We start from the raw sequence: 23,527 nt of genomic DNA, 5'->3' as shown, positions 1-23,527 counted from the left end.
AAAAGAATACATGAGTGGTTAGGAAAACATTCCAATCTAAAACACATGTGAGTTGGTTCTGTTATTCTGTTGCTTTGTACTTTTTTTTGTTTCCCAAATTGTGTTCGGTGTCCACACTAATCTGGATCGCGCGTTGCATTGTCCATTAAGAGGGTAGCGCTCCTAATAGAATTTTCTCCATATCAAGGGCTCGATAACCCGAGACCTCTGGTTAAGGGTGGAGCAGTCCCACCACTCCATCACAATCCATGTTGGTGCTTAGTACTTCTTTACATAGAAGTTGATTTTCCACTTGAACTCAATAAACACTATACACTTTATGACTTCAACATAATAAAGCCTAACAACACTAACATAGTACTAACACTCTAGTCCAATTTTTATGACTTCAACAGAATAAAGCCTAACAGCACTAATATATAACTAATACTCTAGTTCAATCAGTAGTCGCCACGTCGACGATCGCCACCGCCTACCACCACCACTACCACTACAACTCCACTGTCCATAGTGGCGTGTTTGGATAAGCATTAAAACGCACTATAGATGGTTATAATACATAGCCCGTGGCAGCTGATTGATTGGCAATTTTCAAAGTGCGCACACGCATGAAATGCACCAAACAATTATGTTACTAATATGTTTATATATAATAAGCTTTTGTTATCAACACTTTTAACTTAATAAAAATGAAAGACATTGCTTTGTTGTTCTTCTTCTGCTTTTGTTTAGTTCTTGTCTCTTTACTTAGAGAAGCTAATGCAGTTTCTCAAGAAAAAAATGATGGTGTATATATTGTTTACATGGGTGCTGCTGATTCAAATCATCAAGCAGAACTTATGAGCTCCTTGATCAGAAGGTTAGTTTATAACTTTATATTAATATTCTCTCTGTTCCGTTTTATATGACACTAAAGGACATCTTTTGATATAGAATTCTTTAATGATATATTGTTACGGGGTCATAAAAATGTCATGACACGTTTAAGAGGTATGTATTGGAAGTCTTCCTTTGTTGATCGTAATACATGTCCAATCAAACACCGCCAGATAAAAAGGAAAGAGAGGTGAGACAACTGTTTAGTAAATGATCCTCATTTTATTTCTATTGCACCTATGGACCTTTTAGGCCATGGTTTAGAGATCCCTTTTGATCAAACTAAAATTTTTATGAGAAAATGTTAGACCATAGTCTAAAATTTTGCAGACGTTATACGACAATCTAATGTTTTGTCAAGGACTATATTTGCACAAAGGTGTTATTGAACAAAACTGGTGCCAACATGAAATATGGAATTTTCAGTTTAGTTCAATTTCAAGAATGAGCTATGACATTTATATCTAATTTCTGTTAGGAAAAAGGATGCAGTTGTACACAGTTACAGCAATGGTTTCTCAGGATTCGCAGCGCGTTTATCAGAAGCTGAGGCAAAAGCCATTGCTCAAAGACCTGGAGTTGTATCTGTATTCCCTGATCCAATATTGCAACTCCACACAACGCGTTCGTGGGATTTCTTGCAATATCAAACTGATGTAGTTATCAATGCTGGTTCAATCTCTGGTTCTGATAACTCGTCAGCAAAAGGCGCTGATACCATAATTGGAATCTTGGATACAGGTACAATATTTACAAAAATTAAGTGCAAGCAAGTTATATGTTCTGTATTTTGTTTGATAAAATTCAATCTCTACGATTGTTTTTAGGAATATGGCCTGAATCAGAGAGTTTTAATGACAATGATATGAGTGAAGTTCCATCAAGATGGAAAGGAACTTGCATGGAAAGTCATGATTCCAGCTCTTTCAAATGCAACAAGTAACTTTCTTGCTCTTCCTCTTTGGCAGGTTAATTTCGCGTATGATCACGCCTGTTTTCACCACATCATAGGAACTGAACGTATAGTATAAGTGTATAACAGTAAAGTCACTAAACTATTTTTAGTCACGTTAAGCAACTGAAATCATTGAACTTTACACACTATATGGAGGCTTTACTATAATAGTAAGTAATGTTTGGTGATCATACGTGAAATTTACCCTGATAGTTATATGATTAGATACTTATAGCATTCGCTATTTTTGGTGATCATTTTGGTCTTCTATTAGGAAGCTAGTTGGTGCAAGGTTTTATGATGGCTCTGGTGATAGGAGTATAAGACCGTTTAGTACAGCTAGGGACCAGAATGGACATGGAACTCATGTTGCATCTACAGCAGCTGGGAACCCAATTTCAGGAGCATCTTATTATGGCCTGGCCTCTGGGACAGCGAAGGGTGGATCCCCGGGTTCAAGAATAGCCATGTATCGTGTCTGCATGAGCGATGGATGTCGTGGATCAGCTATAATGAAAGCATTTGATGATGCAATTGCAGATGGGGTTGATGTTTTATCGTTGTCTCTTGGTTCATCGTCTGGTCTTGAACCCGCGTTTTCAAGTGATCCTATAGCTATTGGAGCATTCCATGCTGTTGAAAAGGGAATTCTTGTTGCCTGTTCTGCTGGAAATGATGGCCCTGACGCGGGAAGTGTTGTCAATGTCGCACCTTGGATTCTCACTGTTGCAGCTACCACAATTGACCGTGATTTCGAGACAGATATTGTCTTAGGTGGAAACAAGTCGATTAAGGTACAATCTTGTGTTACTTGGCCGGGCAAATATCACACTATCTACTAAAATACTTGGCATCTTTGTCTGCGTTGCAGGGTGGAGGCATAAGTTTTAGTAATTTGACTAATTCTCCAGTATACCCGTTGATTAGTGGTGATTTAGCCAAATCCGGAGATGATGATCTTTCTGAGAAAAATGCAAGGTAATCTGAACATTTGATGTCTACTCAAAGAAATGAATTATACAGTCAGACCTCTCTATAACAACATTTTACTGTAACAACCAATTTCTTTTTGAAACCAATTTTTCATGCAAAATGTATCGTGATAAAAGATGCCGTTATAAAGAGGTTTGACTGTAGTACATACCTGTAACTAACCAAAGTGTTTCAGGAGTTGTAATCCGGATTCATTAGATGGGAAGAAAGTTAAGGGGAAAATTGTTCTTTGTGATAATCACGACGGAGAATATTCACTTAGTATGAAGGTTGAAGAAGTGAGGAGCAAAGGTGGGATTGGATTTATAGTAGTAGATGATAATGCAAGAACTGTGGCTCCTAAATTCAAATCCTTTCCAGCAGCAGTAGTAACTGAAAAGGATAGCAATGAGATCCTTTCTTACATCAACTCAACAAAGTAATCACTTCTTTAAGTTTCCAATAGTTTGGCCATTCTGAATTTGATTTATTGCAAACTAATCAGTTTTGTTTACAATGTTCTTCAAAACTTGGTAGGAATCCAGTTGCATCAGTTCTGCCAACAGTTTCTATAACTAAGTACAAACCAGCTCCTGTTGTGGCTTACTTCTCATCAAGGGGTCCTGCATACAACACACATAATCTCCTCAAAGTACATACTACTTTTGTCTTCTTTCTTACCAGTAGAATTAGCATTATTCTCATAGTTTCCTGTTCTTCGATTTCGGCTATTACCGGTGTTTTTTACGCGCCGATTACTGTTCTTTGTTCTGTCTATTGTGTAATGCTCTCCATTTCACATTAGTTTGTTGTTCTTATTGCTCCTATATCTGTATCCCCTTCAAACTGTTTGGCATGCTTTATTTAAGCTGAGGGTCTACCAAGAACAGCCTCTCTATCTCTACGAGGTAGGGGTAAGGTCTGCGTAAACTCTACCTTCTCTAGACTCAGCTTGTGGGACTACACCGGATATGTTGTTGTTTATCTTCTTTGGTTATGTTCCAGCGAAGATAAAAAAAAAAAAACAGGCTGACTAGAATTTGATATTTGTCCTTGCAGCCAGATATTACAGCACCAGGTGTTGCAATTCTCGCAGCTTGGCCTGCAAACGACACAAGAGAGGCCGTCGCTGGCCAGGAGCCACCCCTTTTCAACATAATATCAGGGACATCCATGTCCTGCCCTCATGTTTCTGGTATTGCCGCGATTGTCAAGGCGCAAAATCCTTCTTGGAGTCCTTCAGCAATCAAATCAGCTATTATGACCACTGGTATGAAGTCTAACTCACCTACTACTGTTATATTTTCGGTATATAGACTCATGTCAATGTCGTGAAACAACCTCTTGCAGAAATGTAAGGTAAGGTTGCCTACGTAGCACGAACTTACTCCATCGGGCTGCCTTTATACTGACTCATGTCAATCTTTGTTTCTTCAGCTATACAGACTAACAATTTGAAGGCTCCAATCACAACAGTTTCTGGATCCGTTGCAACACCTTACGATATTGGAGCTGGAGAAGCAAGCCCTTCAGCGGCACTTAATCCAGGATTGGTCTACGAGACTAACACTGCAGACTACTTGGAGTTCCTATGCTCAGTTGGCTACAATAAATCAAAGATAAAACTCATCTCAAATACAGTTCCTGATGATTTTTCATGTCCCACAGACTCAAGTTCCGAATCCGTCTCACAAATGAACTACCCATCCATTGCTGTTTCAAATACCAAAGAAAATGAAATCACGAAAGTGACAAGAACTGTAACTAACGTAGGACAAGAAGACGCGACATACACTGCAAGTATAAAGGCACCGGCTGGTTTGGAAGTCCAAGTGATTCCTATTAAATTGGTATTTACAAATAATAGCAAGAAGTTAAGCTATGAAGTATCTTTCAAAGCTTCATCTAAACCAAAGGAGGATTTGTTTGGATCAATTACATGGACAAACGGTAAGTACAAAGTACAAAGTCCATTCGTTGTAACCACTAACTTAGAAAGTGTCTGATAACACTCAACCTACTGATCGCTGATCAAAATAGTCTAGCAAGTTTGTATGTACTGTTATAGTCCATGAATACAACTATGTTACTACCACATCATGTACATGCTTACTAGAAAAAATAAAAAGAAATAAAGATCGGGTATGACAGACATGATCACTAAGTGAGAAAATAACATATAAATGACAATCATTCGGCAACAAGTATTAAGAATTCATTGATATGCATGTTGAAATATGAATTTATCAGAAGAAGGTACTTAAATGGTGGACAAGAATTTGATAAACTAAAAGTCTGCATACTTTTTCTGTAAGATGAAAGCTATCCCAAAAAACATAATCAGAATCATCGGAACACACAGATGTGATGACACAGCATCCCTTGTCTGCAACCTTGAATCCTGCACAGTCATATAAAGATAAGACACAGAGATCTTGTCGATATTCAGGAAAAAGGCAGCCATATTTGTACAATATTTCTGAGGGTACAAATCATTGTGCTGCTTGGTTCAAATAATAAACACATCCCTTTCTTCTCCTCCTTTCAGTGTTCTTTGTGATGGCATGCATCCAATTGGTGGTATGCCAAGAACACCAATCCGATGTGCTCCTAGCCCGTATAAATCCTTCAGAATTATGAACAAGATTTCATATTAGTCTTGTACATTCCCATAAAAACACATAAAACGAATAAAGGAAATAAATATACCACGATTTCAGATGTTAGAGGATCATATCCTGCACCAGCTGAAGCAAAATCAACTCCTGTGATGAGGTCTTCTGGTTGTAAAGTTGGATCAAGATATGCTGGTAAAAGCTCTTTTATTCCCAATTCTTCCACTGAAATAATGATAAACATTAAAGACTTTTTCTATACTGAATTGTAGATAAGACAAATAAGGTATTATATAAACGTACACTTAGACTTGGACTCAGCTAGCAAGCAAGCACTTCAACTTTGAGAGAGCGCATCTAGACACCTCAACTTGGTCTCAACTGGCAACCAAACACTCCAACTCATACTCACTGTGTCACATGGACACCCGATGCTGATGTAACACATAAATTTTGGAGTTGTCTAGATTATCATTTTGTAAGTTGAAGCGTTCAACTGACAAAGTGGAAACGGGTTGAAGTTCCTAGACATGTTCTGTCAAAGTTAAGAGTGCTTACTTTCAAATTCTTCTTACCAATCAAGTCTGAAGGAACTTTTCCGTAAAAGAATCTTCCAGTTGGTTTTCCTCCCATGAAATCGTTCCCTTAAGTAGGATGGTTAGCCTTCCCTAAGGTTGTTAGCCCGTTATTGTTACCGGTATCAACAATGGAGTCTCCAAAAACTATCACTGCTGGAATAGACTTATTATGCGGTACACTTGTGACTGCCTGGACATTGCACAGTAGAAGTGCATAACAAATGCTCGATAACACTAGAAAAGTATGTATTTCTAACGAAAAGAACTTCATTGATAAAGCTGAAAACACTTCTCGGAGCATGGAAGAAAAGAACACATAAGCACTAGTAATTAACTTTAAGAATCAAGAATTCGATGTCTAAAGGGTACATAAGGACCATCATGCCTAGCAATTTTCACTTAAGGACCATCTGATTTAATGGTTGCTTTATTAGAGAGGACAGTATCCACAGTCACTTAACACAAACTTGGATTGCAAGGACTGATATAGGTTCTTTAGATGTTACATTACATGTTGATTTGCACATGGCTCACCACGTGAGCGTTGTTCGAATATAGCAGATAACAAATATTGTTTTAAATGACTGTACCTACGCCTTTTCGATTTTCTACAGTAGTTGAAACTTAGCCAAATCAGAAGAAATGATATGTCTTCTCAAAGAAATGAACTATTATATCTGCTGCACAATGCACATTTTTCAAAAGAGTCTTCTTTGGTTAAGGTCTAATGCATAAAACGCAACAAAATCTATTCTGATTGGATTTCAATTTGTCCTTGTAGCCATTGTAAACGACACAAAAGAGGCTTTCTTTGGCCAGGAACCACCACTCCTCGACATACTCTCCGGGAGTTCCGTGTCCTGCCCTCATGTTTTTGATATTTCTGCAATTGTCAAGGTGGAGAAGCAAGACTTTCCATTGGCTGGTTGGATCTAAACACAAAGGAACACTTGGTTGGATCAAATAACCTGACAATGGTAAGTTCAAGTGCGAAGTACATTTGTTGTGACCACTGACTTATGCCATGTCCGATAATATCCCCATACCTACTGATCACAGATCTAAGTAGTCTAGCTAGTTTGGATGTACCGTGCTAGATCATGAATACGCCTTCTTTATTACCATATCATTTACTTGCTTAATCTATAACAAAAAAGGAAATAAGCATCACGCATGACACATATATCACGATCAAAGTATTGTAATTCTTGTATAATTGTTTGTAAACCATACAATGAAGATAGTACACAGAGTGAGCTATAATTCTCCTTCTCTTGAATATACTAAAAGAATACATATTTCTATGCTTGGTAAGGACATTAAAAGTAAATAGACTAGAGAGTATCCAATTATGCCTGTTGGTATGTGGAATATATCATCAGAAGAAGCCACTTAAATTTTGGACAAGAATTTCATGAGCTAAAAGTTTGTATGCTTTTTCTGTAAGATGAAAACTATCCCAAAAAACATAATCTGAATCACTAGAACATGTATATGTGCATAACTCTGCAACTTCTATTTTCCCCGTCCCGCAGCATCCTTTGTCTGAATACTTGAATCCTGCACAATCATATAAGGATAAGAAGTTTTGTCCATTCTAACTAAACTGCAGTCCAGTGCACTAAAGTTTCCGCTATGCACGGGGTCCGAATTTGTCCATTCTAACTATTCAAGAAAAAACAGACATTATTTACCATATTTTTGAGGGTTGTTGATGACATCAAGTGGGAGATCATATATATCTATATACACCAATCTTGAATTAGGTAATTTGTTTCCTGAAGAACTCAAGTAAGCTGCCAACTTGCGGTTGAACAATTGTGCTGCTTGGTTCAAATAATCAACACATTTTCTTTCTTCTCCTCCGTTTAGTGTTCTTTGCGATGGCAAACATCCGATTGGTGGTATGCCAAAAACACCAATTCGATGTGCCCCTAGCCCATATAAATCCTTCAGAATTATGAACAACATCTCATTATATAGTCTTGTATATTCCCATGAATTCAGATTGAGTTCAAATTTTGTATAAATTACCTGTACAAAACTGGAAGCCGAGTTGACCAAGAGATCAGCATATGATGAAACATCATAGGATGATCTTCGGATAGCCAAACCAAAATACGTGTTGGTAATATCATTGCTTCCTGTGACTATCATGAATAAGCTATTTGCCAAGATTTCATTCTTTCTGTCCTCTCCAACTATTGCTGTGAGCTTGACTATGTACTCTTTGAATAATATCAATTGACCATCTAATGATATGACTTTCTGCATATACACATTAAGTTTCAGAACTAAAAGAAAATTTTCTGGTAAAAACACATAAAAAAACGAAGAAGAGAAAGAAATATACCGCAATTTCAGATGTTAGAGGATCATATCCTGCACCTCCTGAAGCAAAATTAACTCCTGTGATGAGGTCTTGTGCTTGTAAAGTTGGATCAAGATATGCTGGTAAAAGCTCCTTTATTCCCAATTCTTCCACTGAAATGAAGACAAAGAGACTAAGAAAATGCTCGAACTCTCCAGAAGTGTTGCCACATCTGTATCGGATCCTCCAAAAATACATTACTTTTGGAGGATCCAACACGCACTAGTCCACATGTTTTACGAGTCTGAACAAAATAGGTGAAAACTATAGTCCAATGCTGCTCGGACTCTCCAGAAATGTTGATTCACCGGTGTTGGATGCTCCAAACGCATCAGCCTAACATGTTTTAAGAGTCCGAGCAACATAGGTGTACACTAATATTCCTCTCTATTCAAACTATAGATAGATGGATTTTTATAACTATGTTGCTCGGACTCTTTAGAAATGTAGTTGCAACTGTGTCGGATCCTCCAAAAATACACTACTTTTGGAGGATCCAACACGCACTGGTTAACATGTGTTACGAGTTTGTGCAACATAGGTGTACATTATAGTCCTCCCTATTCAAACTACAGATAGACAAAACTTTAGAACCATGCTGCTTCCACTCTCCATAATGTTGCTACATCCGTATCATATCCTCCAAAAATACACTACTTTTGGAGGATCCAACATGCACCCGTTGACATATTTTAAGAGTTCGAGCAACATAGATGTACATTATAGTCTTTTCTATTCAAATTATAGATAGATAGAACTGTAAGTGCTACACAGTGTCGAATCCTCAAAAAATACACTACTTTTGGAGGATCCAACATGCACCTATTGCTATTTTTAAAAAGTCCGAGCAACAAAAATATAGTCCTCTCTATTCAAACTACAGATAGGTAGGGCTTTACAACTATGTTACTCTGACTCGCCACGAATGTTGTCACGCGCACGTCAGATCCTCAAAAAATACACTACTATACTTTTCGAGGATCCAACATGCGCTCGCTTTCATTTTTTAAGAGTCCGAGCAACATAGCTTTACAATATATATATCAAATTTTTACTTACCAAGGAAATCTGAGGGTACTTTGCCATTAGAAAACCTTCCAGTTGGTATTCCTCCCATAAAATCCCTACCATAAGGAGGATAATTAACCTTAGCTATAGTTTTGAGGCCATTATTGTTACCAGTATCAACAATGGAATCTCCAAAAACAAACACTGCTGGAATAGACTCATTAGGAGGTATACTTATGGCATAACAAAAAGGCGAACTTATTGACAACACAAGAAAAGAACATAGTTTGAAAAAATGGAACTTCATTGATAAATTTGAATTACTTTTTAGCTTGGTGGAAAGAAACACACAAGTAGTATACTATATAGCTTCAAGAATCAAGAAATCAATCATGCTGAGTAAATGCTTTATTAAATTATTAGTGTACAAGCAAGATTGCACTTTTATGGAACCTTTGACTTTAATGTTTCTTTTACTAGAAAGTTCATCATCCACCAAACAAGCCCATTACATAAAAATGGATACTGAATCAATTTGACAAAGCTGTTAGACAACTGGGATTGCATGGAACGGACAACAAGAGCTGCTTTCAAGATTATTTTACTAGTCTTTTTCTGTTCTGGTTTATGTGTCATTATTTCTTTATTAGTCTATTTCAAAAAAGAATGACACGTTTCTATGGTTGGAACTAGGAGTGGGGTCAGCATTTTAGATACGAGCTAGGACAGAGCCGAGAAAATTATACTTTTTATACATTATTGGAACTTTTGTTTATGTATATATTAGATGTTGTACGAGCAGTGAAGAAATATAGAGCACTTTAGTTGGTTGTTGACCAACAAAAAAACTATTGTCCTCCCTTTTGGCTTCCTTGTGTGTATATTTTTTAGTATTTTGGACCCCTTTTGTGAAAAATCTGACTCTGCCACTAAATATGTACATGCTGGGAAAAACCAATTCCGTACTAGTAAGATAAAAAAAAAAAATTGAGATTCAGAATCCCTAAACTAAAATTACCTGCTCCGCCTCTATTTGAAACATCTAACTCTAAAAGTCTCATTTTATCTTTAAATAGAAGCTTTCATAGAAACACGAATGTTATAGCCCATGGGTACATAGCTTTATCCTTACCATATGAAAATAGAGAGACTATTTCTTAAAGATACTCAACTCAAGTAAACACTAGTTTGTACTTAAATTTCATTTCTAGTCAAATTATGTCACATAAATCGTAATGAAGAAATTTGATATCAAACTTTCCCTCTAGAATATGAAATATGAAATCACGAGCAAGAGTAATTTGCACATGGGTTGAAAGATAAAAAGCATATATTGCATTAAGTGAGTGTACCTACCCTTCTTTGATTTTCCTACAGTATTTATATATATATGATCTCAACAAACAACTGCAACCAGCAGTAAATATAGTGCATGTGCAACTTCATTCTGTACCACTAATTGCAACTTCATCTGTCACTAAAAGAATGGCCAGTATTGCAGTATGGGAGGCTTTTGATTAAAATGGGTTAAATTTAATGTTTCCTACTCCTTTCGTTTCAATTTATTTGGCCTATTTTAACTTGATGCAGAATTTAAGAAAATAAATAAAATTTTTGCGTAAAATAGTAAAAGATAAATGACTAGTATGATACAAAAAGAGTGATTTGTTCACCTATTTACAGTAATTCAGTCGCATTTAAAACCTTAGAGTATATACACTGCATAAGAGTTCATATTTTGATCAACTTCGAATATATATATCATAATCAAATTATTTAAAAGGTTTTTACATACAATTTTATGTGATAATATTGATTAATAACTTAGAATAAATCGCAAGTAGCTTATTAAATTTCAATGATAATATGAAAGAATTATTACACGATGTATATTACTTAAATCCAATGTGTAAACACGTTATAGTCGGAAATTTTGGAGGCTTTTATTTTTCCTATAAAAAATCACGTGTCACTGCTTTGAGTACCAAATTGGATATTCCGTGAGTTATATATCATGTGATAATACAATTCGTACAAGAATTTAAGTTATGGAAAGTTATGGATATATACCATTCAGACAACTAGTTTATCAATATAATCGAAGTATACACGATAAATTACACTAATGATATAGTTTCTGTATATGCATACATGGCTTAATTTCTCCTAATTATTATTACATTTTGTAAATGCATATGTAAGATTACACTTGCTCAAATATAATTAACCTGATTAAGGATATTTAAACACCTCAAGATAGGGATTACGGATGCTAAATCCACCATCAATTAACAGATTTGGCCATTTATGTAATTAGCATCTTCACTAGCCAACAAAGGGCTACTTTTGCAACATCATCCCCTCTTAGTTTTTACTCCCTTATGGATTTCGTTCTCAAACTTTTCATCATCATGGGCCAGGCCCAAATAATTCGTGTCTAATTTAGAAAACTTCACTCATATAGCAGTCCATATAAGTCTTAAACTCAAAATAACCTTAGTTTAATTTGATTACCTCATTATATCCAACTTCCATGAGTTGTTTACTTTTAAGGGAAAAGGACAAAAATGACACTTCAAACTAAACTATTTTCATGAAAATGACCATGAAATTTAAATTTCACTTTCTAACCATTTCAATTTATAGGCTTGTTCTATACCGTTTCTATACACCTTCTATATAGTTTCTATACAAATCTTATACTTATAAATATTCTATACGAAAATTATACAATTTTGATACACAATTTATACAATAAATGTACATTTTTTTACATGTTTTATACTATAATTATATAATTTTCATACACTTTCTATATTTTTTTTATATATTTTATACATATACATATTTGATAGAACTATACAATTTCTATACATATATCTTATATAAATACATATTTTATTTAACAATTATATTGTTTTTATATAATTTAATTGTTATTTCTAAACAACAACAAAAAAAAAAAAACAGAATATTTGATCAGTTAAAAAATTTATAGCAAAAAAAAAATTGAAATATTTTTAAAAGGGCCGAATTGCTCAAGTTGAATATACTGTATCAGTATTGTATATAGACTGTATCAATATTGTATATAGACTACGTAGGCCAAAATGACCCAAATTGGGAAAAAATAGGAAAAGGCCATAAAGTGACATTTTTTACCCGACTGGACATTATATGTCCATATGCCCAAACTTGGGTTATTTTTTTTTTTAAAAGGCTATACAATGTCTTTTTCCCTACTTTTAATAGGAAATAGCCAGTGTAATAGTTTGCATAGGATTTTGATTCTAATCATGTAAATATATGGGTAAGGATAGGTATATTCGATGTATAATCATTTAATAATTGTTGTATTATTATCTTTTCAATGTATAATCATCGTATAGCTAATGTATGATTATATTTTTTCACTATATAATGTTTACATCAACAGCTAATGTATAATCATTATATACTCGGCGTATAATTATCTTTCTCATTATAGAACGTTTATGCACAAGTTATATTCTAATTATACACCAATTGTAAAGGACAAACATTTGAATTATAATATTTTAATTAATATATAAAAAATATTTCTGCACTGATACAAAAAATTCATAAATTTAATATGATGATAATGCAGGACAAAATATTAAAAAATTATTTTAAATTATTTTTTTATCTTTATTCAATCCAATATTTATTAACTAGATAACCTAATATAATCTTGATAATTATTAAATTATTTATTGAAAATTTGATCAAGGAGAACCCTATAACCTTTCTCAGTAAGATGATAACCATCCCAAAACAAATATTTTGCGTCATTTTCACATGTTCCGGTGCTGTTGCTGCATAATAAGAATTGGTTCCTTCCTTCGCAGCATCCACTTTTTGCTTCTTCAAAACCTAAAATAAACCAATAATTACATGTAAGTCCATAAGATGAAATCAAATACAAGTTTAAGTGAAACAAATAGGTACAGCAAATAGTAATAGCACTTGTATTAATAAGCCCCAACTCAACTTACAGCAGTAGCTCTTCTATTCAAGTCTCTAAAATCAGAAATTGCAAGGAAATTTGCAGCTAAAATTAACTAATGATAGAAGGAGGAGGAGGTGAGGAAATCAGAAGAAATAGAGAGAAAGTTCATAACAACCCATTGACTGTTGTGCACTGCTCCACTCATGATGCTTTATGCTTTCTTGTTTGCCAAGTTTACCCTTCTTCACGTGAACTTGCCCCTTTCCAAACGTAATCTCCAAGTCGTTTAGGAGGAATCAACTTTCTAGAAGTCCTACGTGGCAGTCCAATGTGCTCATCCCGCGTGACATCCCAATCAGAGATATTCTCATTTACAACATTACTCCCTTCCTGTAAAGCAACCTTGTCCTCAAGGTTGGAGTCAGTTGGATTCTTTGTAATCGGAACAGTCAGATGCAGAGGAGTCACCTGTTGGTCCAGAGTGCAAACACAACGTTTCAACATAGAAATATGGAAAACAGAATGGATTTTTGCAGATTCCGAAAGTTCCAGCCGATAAGCAACAGAGCCAATGCGTTTTAACACTTGATAGGGTCCAAAATAACGCCTCCCAAGCTTATGATCTCGCTGCAAGCGCAGAGTATTCTCTTTGAAAGGTCTGAGTTTGACATATGCCCAATCACCTACTTCAAGGACGGTATTAGTCCTACAGCAGGTAGGACTCAACCAGTTCACTTGCGGTACTCCCCAAAATATATCGAGCAATAGTAGGTGGTTCATGACCATAGAGAGCTTGAAAAGGGGTCATGCCAGTTGAGGTTTGAAACGAAGTATTGTACATAAATTCTTCCCATGGCAGCATAGCAACCCATTGAGAGGGTACCTCAGCGATGTCGCAACGCAAATATTGTTCTACGCACTTGTTAAGAGCCTCAGATTGCCTATCTGTTTGAGGATGATAGGCTGTACTCATGGCTAAAGTTGATCCCGGCAAGCGGTTAATCTCTTGCCAAAAAGAGTGTAAGAATCGCGGATCACGGTCAGTCACAATAGAACGAGGAGGGCCATGGAGCTTGATAATACCTACAACAAAGGCTTCAGCCACTGTATGAGTCGAGAAAGTTGATGGCAAGGGAATAAAATAGCCGTACTTAGTGAGGCGGTCTACTACTGTCATGATTGTAGTCTTCCCCTTTGAGCTCGGAAGACAAGTAATGAAGTCCATAGCAATATCCTCAAACACCTGATCCGGAATCGACAACGGCTGTAATAGCCCAGCAAGATGCAGGTGAGAATCCTTCATCTGCTGGCAAATTTGACACGCAGCCACAAAAGTTTGTACGTACTTGCGCATCTATTTCCAGAAAAAATTGGATGCCAAACGATGGAATGTGCGTGCAACCCCAGCATGTCCTCATGTAGGACTAGCATTGAATTCAAAGAGTAATTTCTGGCGCAACGGAAAGTCCGTGGGAATCACTATCCTACCTTTATAAAATAATAACCATTCCTTGAACTGATAGTCATCAAAATTTTCATCCCCACGATGTGAAGCCTATTGTATTTCCACTAACTCGTGGCTAGTCTGGTTCAACTTCTTCAAATCAGCCTCTATATCAAAAGAGTTGACTGAAATAGTCATGAGAACAGCTTCTGGAGTCCGAGACAAAGCATCTGCTGCTGCATTATGTTTTCCAGGTCTATACAAGATGGAAAAGTCATAACCAACAAGCTTAGTGAGCCATTTTTGTTGCTCAGGGGTCTGTATAGTTTGGGTAGTCAAGTTACGCAACGATTGTTGATCAGTAAGGATTGTGAACTGGCGCCCCAATAAGTATTGTCGCCACTTACTTACAGCCTGAGTAATGGCAAATATCTCCCGGTGGTATGTTGAAGCTTGCTGTATCCTAGAGCTTAACTTTTGGCTAAAGTAAGCAATAGGGTAGCCTTGTTGCAATAGAATAGCTCCAATACCTTGCCCAGACGCATCAGTTTCCACCCAAAACTCTAGCTTAAAATTAGGCAAGGCCAAAACATGGGTGGAGCCTAGCCGAGCTTTCAAGGTTTCAAAGGCATGCTGCTCAACTTCTGTCCATTTAAAGGAATCCTTGCGTAACAAGTCAGTTAAAGGACCTGCTATAGCTACATATTGGTGAATAAACCTACGATAGTATTCGGCTAGCCCCAAAAAACTACGAACTTCTTTCACTGATCGTGGCGTCTGCCATTGCCTAATGGTACTGATCTTGTCCGGATCCACTCCAAGGCCTTGAGCGGAGATGATGTGGCCAAGGTAATCAATAAAAGATTTACCCAACAAGCACTTCGAGCGTTTAGCTACTAGCTGATGTTGTCACAACAACTGTAATACCACTATCAAATGTTCTAAATGCTCACTCCATGATGCACTATAGACCAAGATGTCGTCAAAGAAAACCAGAACAAAGCGACACGTATGTGGATGAAAAATTTCAGTCATAGTAGCCTGAAATGTTGATGGGGCATTTGTCAATTCGAAAGGCATTACCAAAAATTCATAATGACCATTGTGAGTACGGAAGGCTGTCTTAGCCACATCCTCTGGCTTGACTTTGATTTGATGATAACTGACAATAAGTCCAATTTCGAAAAGACTTGAGCACCATGTAATTCGTCAAACAACTCATCAATGGTTGGAATTGGAAAGCGATCACGGACTGTGATGGCATTGAGTGCTCGATAATAACACAAAAGCACCACATGCCATCCTTCTTACGCACTAATAGCACCAGCGATGACAATGGACTGGTGCTGGGCAGTATCACTTCTTCCTCCAGCATTTCTGCCACCATCTTCTCCATGACCTATTTCTGAAAGTATAGGTACCTGTATGGTTTAACATTCAATGGTTATGCCCCTGGAATAAGGTGTATTGAATGATCTTGAACACGAGAAGGTGGCAATCCTGTAGGTTTTTGAAACACATCATCATATGACTCCAAAATACCCCTCAAATCAGAGGTCATTTCACCTGCACAATTCTCTTCAGGTGTAACCATTGCCAATAAAAAGAAAGAAGCAATAGCATCAGTTGATGTCATACGCCATAAGCTATGTAGCTGGATCTGATGAGCATCTGTGGGCGAATCACCCTTCCATAACCACTTAGACCCCTGTAAATTAAATTCAAATTCCCTTGTTGCATAATCAGTCACAACACGCCCCCAATGTAGCCAACCATGCCACTCCAAGGACTACATCAGCGCCTTGTAAAGGTAAGACATAAAGATCCTCGACTAGAGTACACCCTTGAATTAGTAAGCAAACTTGCTTTACCACACCTTCACATGATAGCCTTTGTCCATTTCCTACCATGACTGCAAAACGAGGAATGAGCTCTACTTGGAGCTGAAGATGTTTGGCCGCACGTGGTTGCAAAAAATTATGAGTACTTCCTCCATCTACCAATACTTGTACTGGTGACCCATTTACTTGACCGGTAAATCGTAATGTGGAAGACGAAATTCCCCCAGTTAAAGCATGATAAGAAATAGATGATTGCTCCTGTAATTCTAAAGATTGTGAGTCCTCGACTACAAAATCATCAGCAACAATAGGCTCCGGCAAGTTAGGGTCCAAATCTGATCCATCAGTAAGCAAAAGGAGCTGTGGGGGTTTGCTACATTTGTGTCCCGATGAGTACTTCTCCTCACAATAATAACATAGCCCACGCTCACGGTGACTTTGGAGCTCTGCACGAGTGAGTCATTTGAGAGGAGTACAACTTGAGAAAGATGGGTTTTGATTTAGATGTGCAACATTTGGGCTAGGCAAGAGGGGGGTTGTTCTGGCAAAAGCTGGCCTAACGGGTCCTTTCTCAGCCTAGATCCGTCGCTCGTGTATATAGGCTAAGTTAAATGTCTCCTCATAACTCTTGGGATTATGGACCAAAACAGAGTGCTTAATATCTTCACGAAGCCCAGAAATAAAGAGACGTACCATACGTTCATCATCCATGTCGTCGGTCTCGTTTGCAATAGCCTCAAATCTGGCCTGATAATCCGCGACAGTGGTCGTTTGCCGGAGCTTCGCTAGGCATCCTTCAACAGACTTTAATCTTTTTTTATGGAAATGAATCCGCACCTTCGACGCAAAGTGCTCCCAATCCACCAATTGTTATTCCGGAAAAGCCACCTATACCACTCTAATGCATCTCCATCCAAATAAAAAGAAGCAAGTGACAAATGCTGGTCTTCTGTAATCCTGTAAAAATCAAAATATCTCTCTGCTTGGAAGATCCAAGCCTCTGGATTTTTTCCACAAAATCGACCAAATTTCACTGAAGCTGGCTTGTGATGGAAGTGAAGAGCTACCGTATAACGGTCATCATATGCATTTCTTTCCGGGCGCTGGGTTTTGCTTCCCACCACTTCTATTAACAAAGAACGCATATCTGTGAGAGTTGACTCCTTCATACCCTGAACTAATTCTTCAACAATTGATTTAAGTTTTTGGTCATCCATGGAAGAGCTTTGGATGAAAGCACCAATGAAACAAATAGGTACAACAAATAGTAATAGCACTTATTAATACGCCCCAACTCAACTTACAGCAGTAGCTCTTCTATTCAAGTCTCTAAAATCAGAAATTGCAAGGAAATTTGAAGCTAAAATTAACTAATGATAGAAGAAGGAGAAGGAGGTGAGGAAACCAGAAGAAATAGAGAGAAAGTTCATAACAACCCATTGACTGTTGTGCACTGCTCCACTCATGATGCTTTATGCTTTCTTGTTTGCCAAGTTTACCCTTCTTCACGTGAACTTGCCCCTTTCCAAATGTAATCTCCAAGTCGTTTAGGAGGAATCAACTTTCTAGAAGTCCTACGTGGCAGTTCCATGTGCTCATCCCGCGTGACATCCCAATCATAGATATTCTTATTTACAACATTAAGCAATCTAAAAAAAAGAGTTAAATTATATACACCGTTAATTTAAAAAATTCTTACACTTTCAATACATTTTAAGTTGTTATAATAGCAAATAGCTAATATTTTACTTTTTATAGACTCTCATAAGTTATGCTCCGAAATGACTTCAGTTTCTATAGAGCTTGTGCCCCACTGAGCATAAGTTTGATTGTTAAGGACCAACTAGGTTGACGCGCAAAACATGTAATTTTATTGTTCAAGACTCCAAGTAACCTGAACCACTTATTTACTAACTCAACCATTTTGGTGAATTCAAATTCAACCCGAACCTATCGTGACAATTACCTATAGGTAACTCGATAGCGTAAACGAAAACTTACAGTGTTACACTTATGATTTATAGAAACTACAATGATAAAAAAATATAAATAACGAAAAGTTACAGTGTTACACTCATGATTTATAGAAACTACAATGATAAAAAAATATGAATTTATAGAAGACTAGTGTTTAACGTACCATATTTGTCGCGGTCGACAATGAGACCAAATAAGAATATGAATTTTTAACGTAACATAGGTAACTCGATAGTGTAAACAAAAAAATTACACTTATGATGTATAGAAACTACAATAATCTAAAAATATGAATTTATAGAAGACTAGTATTTAACGTACCATATTTGTCTCGGTTGACAATGAGATCAAGTAGAAATAGAAATTTTTAACGTACCATAGGTAAACATAGGTAACTCGATAGTGCAAACAAAAACATTACACTTATTATGTACAGAAACTAAAATAATCTAAAAATATGAATTTATAGAAAGATTAGTATATATTTAACGTACCATATTTATCGCGATTGACAATGAGATCGAGTAAAGGATCATAAATATTGATGTAAAGAAGCTCCGATTGAGGCAATTTTCCGGATAATGAATCAATTTTAGATGCCAATTTGGCATTGGTCATTAGTGCGGCTCGGTTGTATTCGCCCACACAAATTTTAAGTAGACCACCAGCTCGCATTCTCTGTGATGGCAAACACCCTATTGGTGGAAGACCAAATATCCAAATTCTTCTTGCTCCCATATTGTACAAATCCTTCAAATAAATAAATAAATAATTGAAACGAAATACGATATACGATCAAACTTCTTTATGACATATTGTGTTATGTATCAATTATTCCACATAGAAAAATATTGATAGGTTTATAGGTTAAATGAATTCTTCCATCTATCAGATTAGTTTTTGGGTTGCGCGATCTCCCGTTTGATTTATAACATGTTGTTTGTTTGGATATTCTTTTTGCTGCTATAACGAAATGATATTATAAAGAACAAAAGATATGTATGGAGATCCTCGTGCTAGTGAAGATTGCTCCCGATAATTGGGAAATTCAAAATACGCGAAAAGATCTATATCCATCCCCAACTTCCTTTCTATTCACATTCCACATCAAAAAATTTAGGCTTTTCTCTAGTGGGAGTCATCGAGGATGACTATTATAGAGAGATCTGACTGTTGTAAACATCAATAATATCTAATCAATCATACTTAACTAAGAACTTGTTTTCGTGTAACCAAAGTCTGAAGACACGTCCATGTTCATCACGATCCATATATATAAATATAGTTCTATCCATTTAGATAAGTTTCAATATTATTGTTCATAATAAAATGTATATGTAATCGTGGCCTAATTCAATCGAAAATGAATAATCGACTTGATCATTAAATTATAAGTTTGTGCTCATAATTACCTCTAAGTAAACGTTTTATAGACTAAATCGTAATAAGATAAATAGCAACTGATCAAGTGATTGGAGAGTCATATATTGTATGTTATTCGTGCATATAACTTAAACTCTAATACATGATCATGACTTAAAACTAGGTATATAGATATACTTACGCTGACAAAATTGGAAGCTCCATCCACCATAAGATTTGTATATGAGTCAACATTGTACTGTATCTTCCTTGGAATTTTGAGCATGTAATATGTATTACATAGATCATCACTGCCAGCTACTACTATATAAAGACTCTTTTTAACAATTTTGTTTGTTTCTTCTTCCCCAATAAGACCCTTCATCTTCCAAATATATTGTTGAAAAAGAGCTAATTGTACTGATAGTGGTAATGCTGCCTAATTTACATAAATCAAGAAAGCATAGGATAAAATTTTTATTTTCGTTTTTTTTTTTTTTTCTTTTTTTTTTTTAAACTGGTATTTACTATAAAAAAAATTGAAATGAGTGAGCTTTAATTTGTCACAAAATTGCTCATAGCTAACAGAAAATAGAATTGTGACGAATTTATGGTTTAGAACTAAATTTGTTCGTAGCTAATTCCTGTTTTTCTAGAGACTAGAGGTGATTAAAAATTTATATTACAGGTAAATAATTGCATAGAATAAGAAGTTACCGCGGTAATAGAGGTTAAAAGGTCAAATCCAGAAGCTCCTGAAGCAAAACTTACTCCAGTTTTTAAATCTTCGACATTTAAATTTGGATCCAAATAAGCTGGCATCAGCTTCTTAATTCCAAAATCTTCAACTGAAATAGACAATTAGTATACGATCAACTAATCACATTCATTTAAATTAATTAGGATTTAACAGATTAATTTTGACATGTATATGGTTGTATACTGATTTTATTAAAATATTTACACATGCACTGGAAAAAAAAATGGCGAGCTAGGTCTCTAGTTCAAGTTCAGGATAGCCTAGCTACGTTAAGGAAAAGAATAAACTAAATAAAGTATGTGACTACGTCATGCATGCTCCACTAGGCTCGAGGGACATAACTCAGTTGGTTGAGCTCCACTCTTGCAATTGGATGGTTGTTTCTAAATAGTGGGAAAAAGGACCTTAACGTGCCATTGAAAAACTCTACCGAGACAAGAATAGGTTATCAAGAACGTAGAGGAAGGTAGAATGCGCGGCTGTTTAGATCGAGTAAGTGATCTTTAAAGGAAGGAAAGTTCGGTGTATTAAGATTTCGCTATGCGTGAGATTCGAAAAAAGGATCGAATCATAACGATTTATTATACATAATCTTACTTAATATTTTACGAGAGACTATTTCCTTTCTAGACGATCTGATAGGATAAAAATTGAAGATGTATAAGTAATATACCTAACATGTCAGCTGGGGTCTTGGCATTGCTGAATCTTCCAGTTGGTTTTCCACCCATGAAATCTTTTCCATAAGGCAAATAATTACACTTTGCTAGTGTCAATAAATTGTTGTTATTTCCTTGATCCACAATTGAATCTCCAAAAGCAAAAATTGCAGTAATATTTACGTCCTTAGGTATTTGCAACTTTGCTTCACATGATGTAATAAAAAACATAATAAAAACAACATACAACAAAGTCATTATTATTCTATGCACTAAAAACACTATACAAGAAGACATCATTGTATATATAGAAAATTTATCAAAGAAGTTTGAGTTTTTGAAAAGTTTTATTTATTTATTTATAAAAACTCCAAAAAAACAGAAAGTCATAGATTGTTACGTTCGGGATAGGATACATAGTGATATCATGGAACGCATGAGATCATGAGATAAGACGTAGAAAACTTTCATACAATATGGTGAAAAGGTTTCCTTTTGTGTGTGAGAGAGATGAAAAAGTTTGACAACTTTTACGTATTGAAATTTGAAAATAGTGACAGAGATTTTCACTAAGAGGTTCAAAATATGAATGAGTAAAAACATGAACTAATCGAAGCAATTCAAAATCTACAATAGATACATAAAAAATAACCTTAACCATGTAAAATAAGTATATCTTTTTAAGGGAATTTGTCACTGCGTTAAAATTAACTAGAAATTTATGTGCACAACAGCTAAAGCAATGTGCACTCACGGTTATATTATCAGTGTAGTTTAACCTATTATCGTATGTCACTCGCCATTTATTCAAGGTAAGCAACGAATCAATGTAACTTATTAAATAAAGTTATGTATACTTATTTTTTAAGTAATCTAATTATGTAAATATATTTTGTACCATTGATGGATAAAACTTAAACTTTCTCTTGATTATACTTATAGCTCTTGTTAATATTCTTGCATTTATAACGAGGGAGAAGCGTGAAGAAAAGAAAAGCTAAGCAATGAGAAAAGTGTGGTATTGATGAATATAGATTAATTAATTCTCAACCAAGTTCTCATGCATTTAATGTAACTAACTACTCTAATATTCCTCTGACTGATTTAATTAAACACACACACGCATGTCTACACTGATCACCATTTATTAGATAGAATTGTTTGATTTCATTTGACAAAAAAAAAATAAAAAATTAGAAATATAGAATTGCTTAGAGAAATTATTAAGTGCACCTTAAGTCTTACGTAAGACGATCAACATAACTTATTATTAAGGCAGAGTCTGACCCAATATATATCAAATAATAGGATTTTGTTTCATATTTTGGCGCGCAAAATTATTATTATGTGGAAAAATAACATAGATGTACATCTAAGCCTGTCAAGTGCCCGGCCCTATCCGGCCCACTTAAAGGACCCGGCCCGGTAAGCCCTAGTTAGGGTTTCGGGTACCGGATCGGTTATTTTTTAAATTTGGGCGCGGTTAACTCGGCCCAAACCAAGCCCGGTCCAGGCCCACCGGTTAACCGACCCGGAATTTTTTTTTCTTTCTTTTTTTAATTTTAGGGTTTTGGGCCAAATTAACCGTTGACCCAACGGCTAGTTTGGGCCCATTTCTTAAAAAAAAAAATTACATTAAAAATTATTTTTTAATCCCCAAAAAAATTCTATAAATACCCTACATCTTCAAATCATTTTTCATACAATTTTTCACTCTTTCAAATCTCATTCTCTCTCAAATCTCAATTCTCAAATATTCAATATATTTAATTTCTTAAAGTGTTCACTTTAATTTTTTAATTTTTCGTTTACAAAGTACGAGCGGAAGTTTCTAAAGTCGCAACCTTCGGATACTTCCAAAATTTGGTATTGTCGTTCCATCTCTTAAGTTTAATTTTTATTTATTGTATTAATTATTCAATATTTAATTTTATTATATTTGTGTATTTTGAATTTTTTTAGTTTAATTTAATTTATACTATGGATAAATTAAGAAACCTTACTACTAAAGGTGTTAAAAATTTTTATCCCGGAAGCGGTAGTGGTAGTAAAAAGCGAATTACTAGCGATAGAGGTAGTTCAAGTAGTAGATATACCCGTGTGCCTTCGCCTCCGGTACCAAGCGGTACCGGAGGCGAA

The 23,527-nt window shown here is 35.6% G+C and overlaps 4 protein-coding genes across 4 annotated transcripts; 1 reads left to right on the top strand and 3 right to left on the bottom strand.

Moving 5' to 3' along the window:
- The first annotated feature begins 305 nt into the window (after window positions 1-305).
- LOC107866856 (CO(2)-response secreted protease) lies at window positions 306-4,957 on the top strand. Its single transcript, XM_016712861.2, has 9 exons — window positions 306-859; window positions 1,355-1,617; window positions 1,704-1,815; window positions 2,106-2,625; window positions 2,703-2,809; window positions 3,000-3,242; window positions 3,341-3,455; window positions 3,863-4,073; window positions 4,241-4,957. The coding sequence occupies exons 1-9, from the start codon at window positions 690-692 to the stop codon at window positions 4,807-4,809; spliced, it is 2,310 nt and encodes a 769-aa protein (XP_016568347.1). The 5' UTR covers window positions 306-689; the 3' UTR covers window positions 4,810-4,957.
- A 137-nt stretch (window positions 4,958-5,094) lies between these two features.
- On the bottom strand, window positions 5,095-6,433 carry LOC107868525 (GDSL esterase/lipase EXL1-like). Its single transcript, XM_047411383.1, has 3 exons — window positions 5,994-6,433; window positions 5,513-5,643; window positions 5,095-5,429 (listed from the first exon to the last, which is right to left on the bottom strand). Exons 1-3 carry the CDS (start codon window positions 6,049-6,051, stop codon window positions 5,313-5,315), a joined length of 306 nt encoding a protein of 101 aa, XP_047267339.1. The 5' UTR covers window positions 6,052-6,433; the 3' UTR covers window positions 5,095-5,312.
- A 746-nt stretch (window positions 6,434-7,179) lies between these two features.
- LOC107866857 (GDSL esterase/lipase EXL3) lies at window positions 7,180-10,440 on the bottom strand. Its single transcript, XM_016712862.2, has 5 exons — window positions 9,427-10,440; window positions 8,350-8,480; window positions 8,031-8,264; window positions 7,691-7,946; window positions 7,180-7,556 (listed from the first exon to the last, which is right to left on the bottom strand). Exons 1-5 carry the CDS (start codon window positions 9,680-9,682, stop codon window positions 7,375-7,377), a joined length of 1,059 nt encoding a protein of 352 aa, XP_016568348.1. The 5' UTR covers window positions 9,683-10,440; the 3' UTR covers window positions 7,180-7,374.
- Window positions 10,441-13,012: 2,572 nt separating this feature from the next.
- Window positions 13,013-21,698, bottom strand: LOC107866858 (GDSL esterase/lipase EXL3). The gene is made up of 5 exons (XM_016712863.2): window positions 21,403-21,698; window positions 20,687-20,817; window positions 20,172-20,408; window positions 19,102-19,357; window positions 13,013-13,269 (listed from the first exon to the last, which is right to left on the bottom strand). The coding sequence occupies exons 1-5, from the start codon at window positions 21,686-21,688 to the stop codon at window positions 13,103-13,105; spliced, it is 1,077 nt and encodes a 358-aa protein (XP_016568349.1). The 5' UTR covers window positions 21,689-21,698; the 3' UTR covers window positions 13,013-13,102.
- Between the last annotated feature and the right edge of the window lie 1,829 nt (window positions 21,699-23,527).

This window comes from Capsicum annuum, chromosome 4 (assembly GCF_002878395.1).
Source record: "Capsicum annuum cultivar UCD-10X-F1 chromosome 4, UCD10Xv1.1, whole genome shotgun sequence".
Lineage (NCBI taxonomy): Eukaryota > Viridiplantae > Streptophyta > Magnoliopsida > Solanales > Solanaceae > Capsicum > Capsicum annuum.
This window is presented reverse-complemented; position numbering and strand designations above follow the sequence as displayed.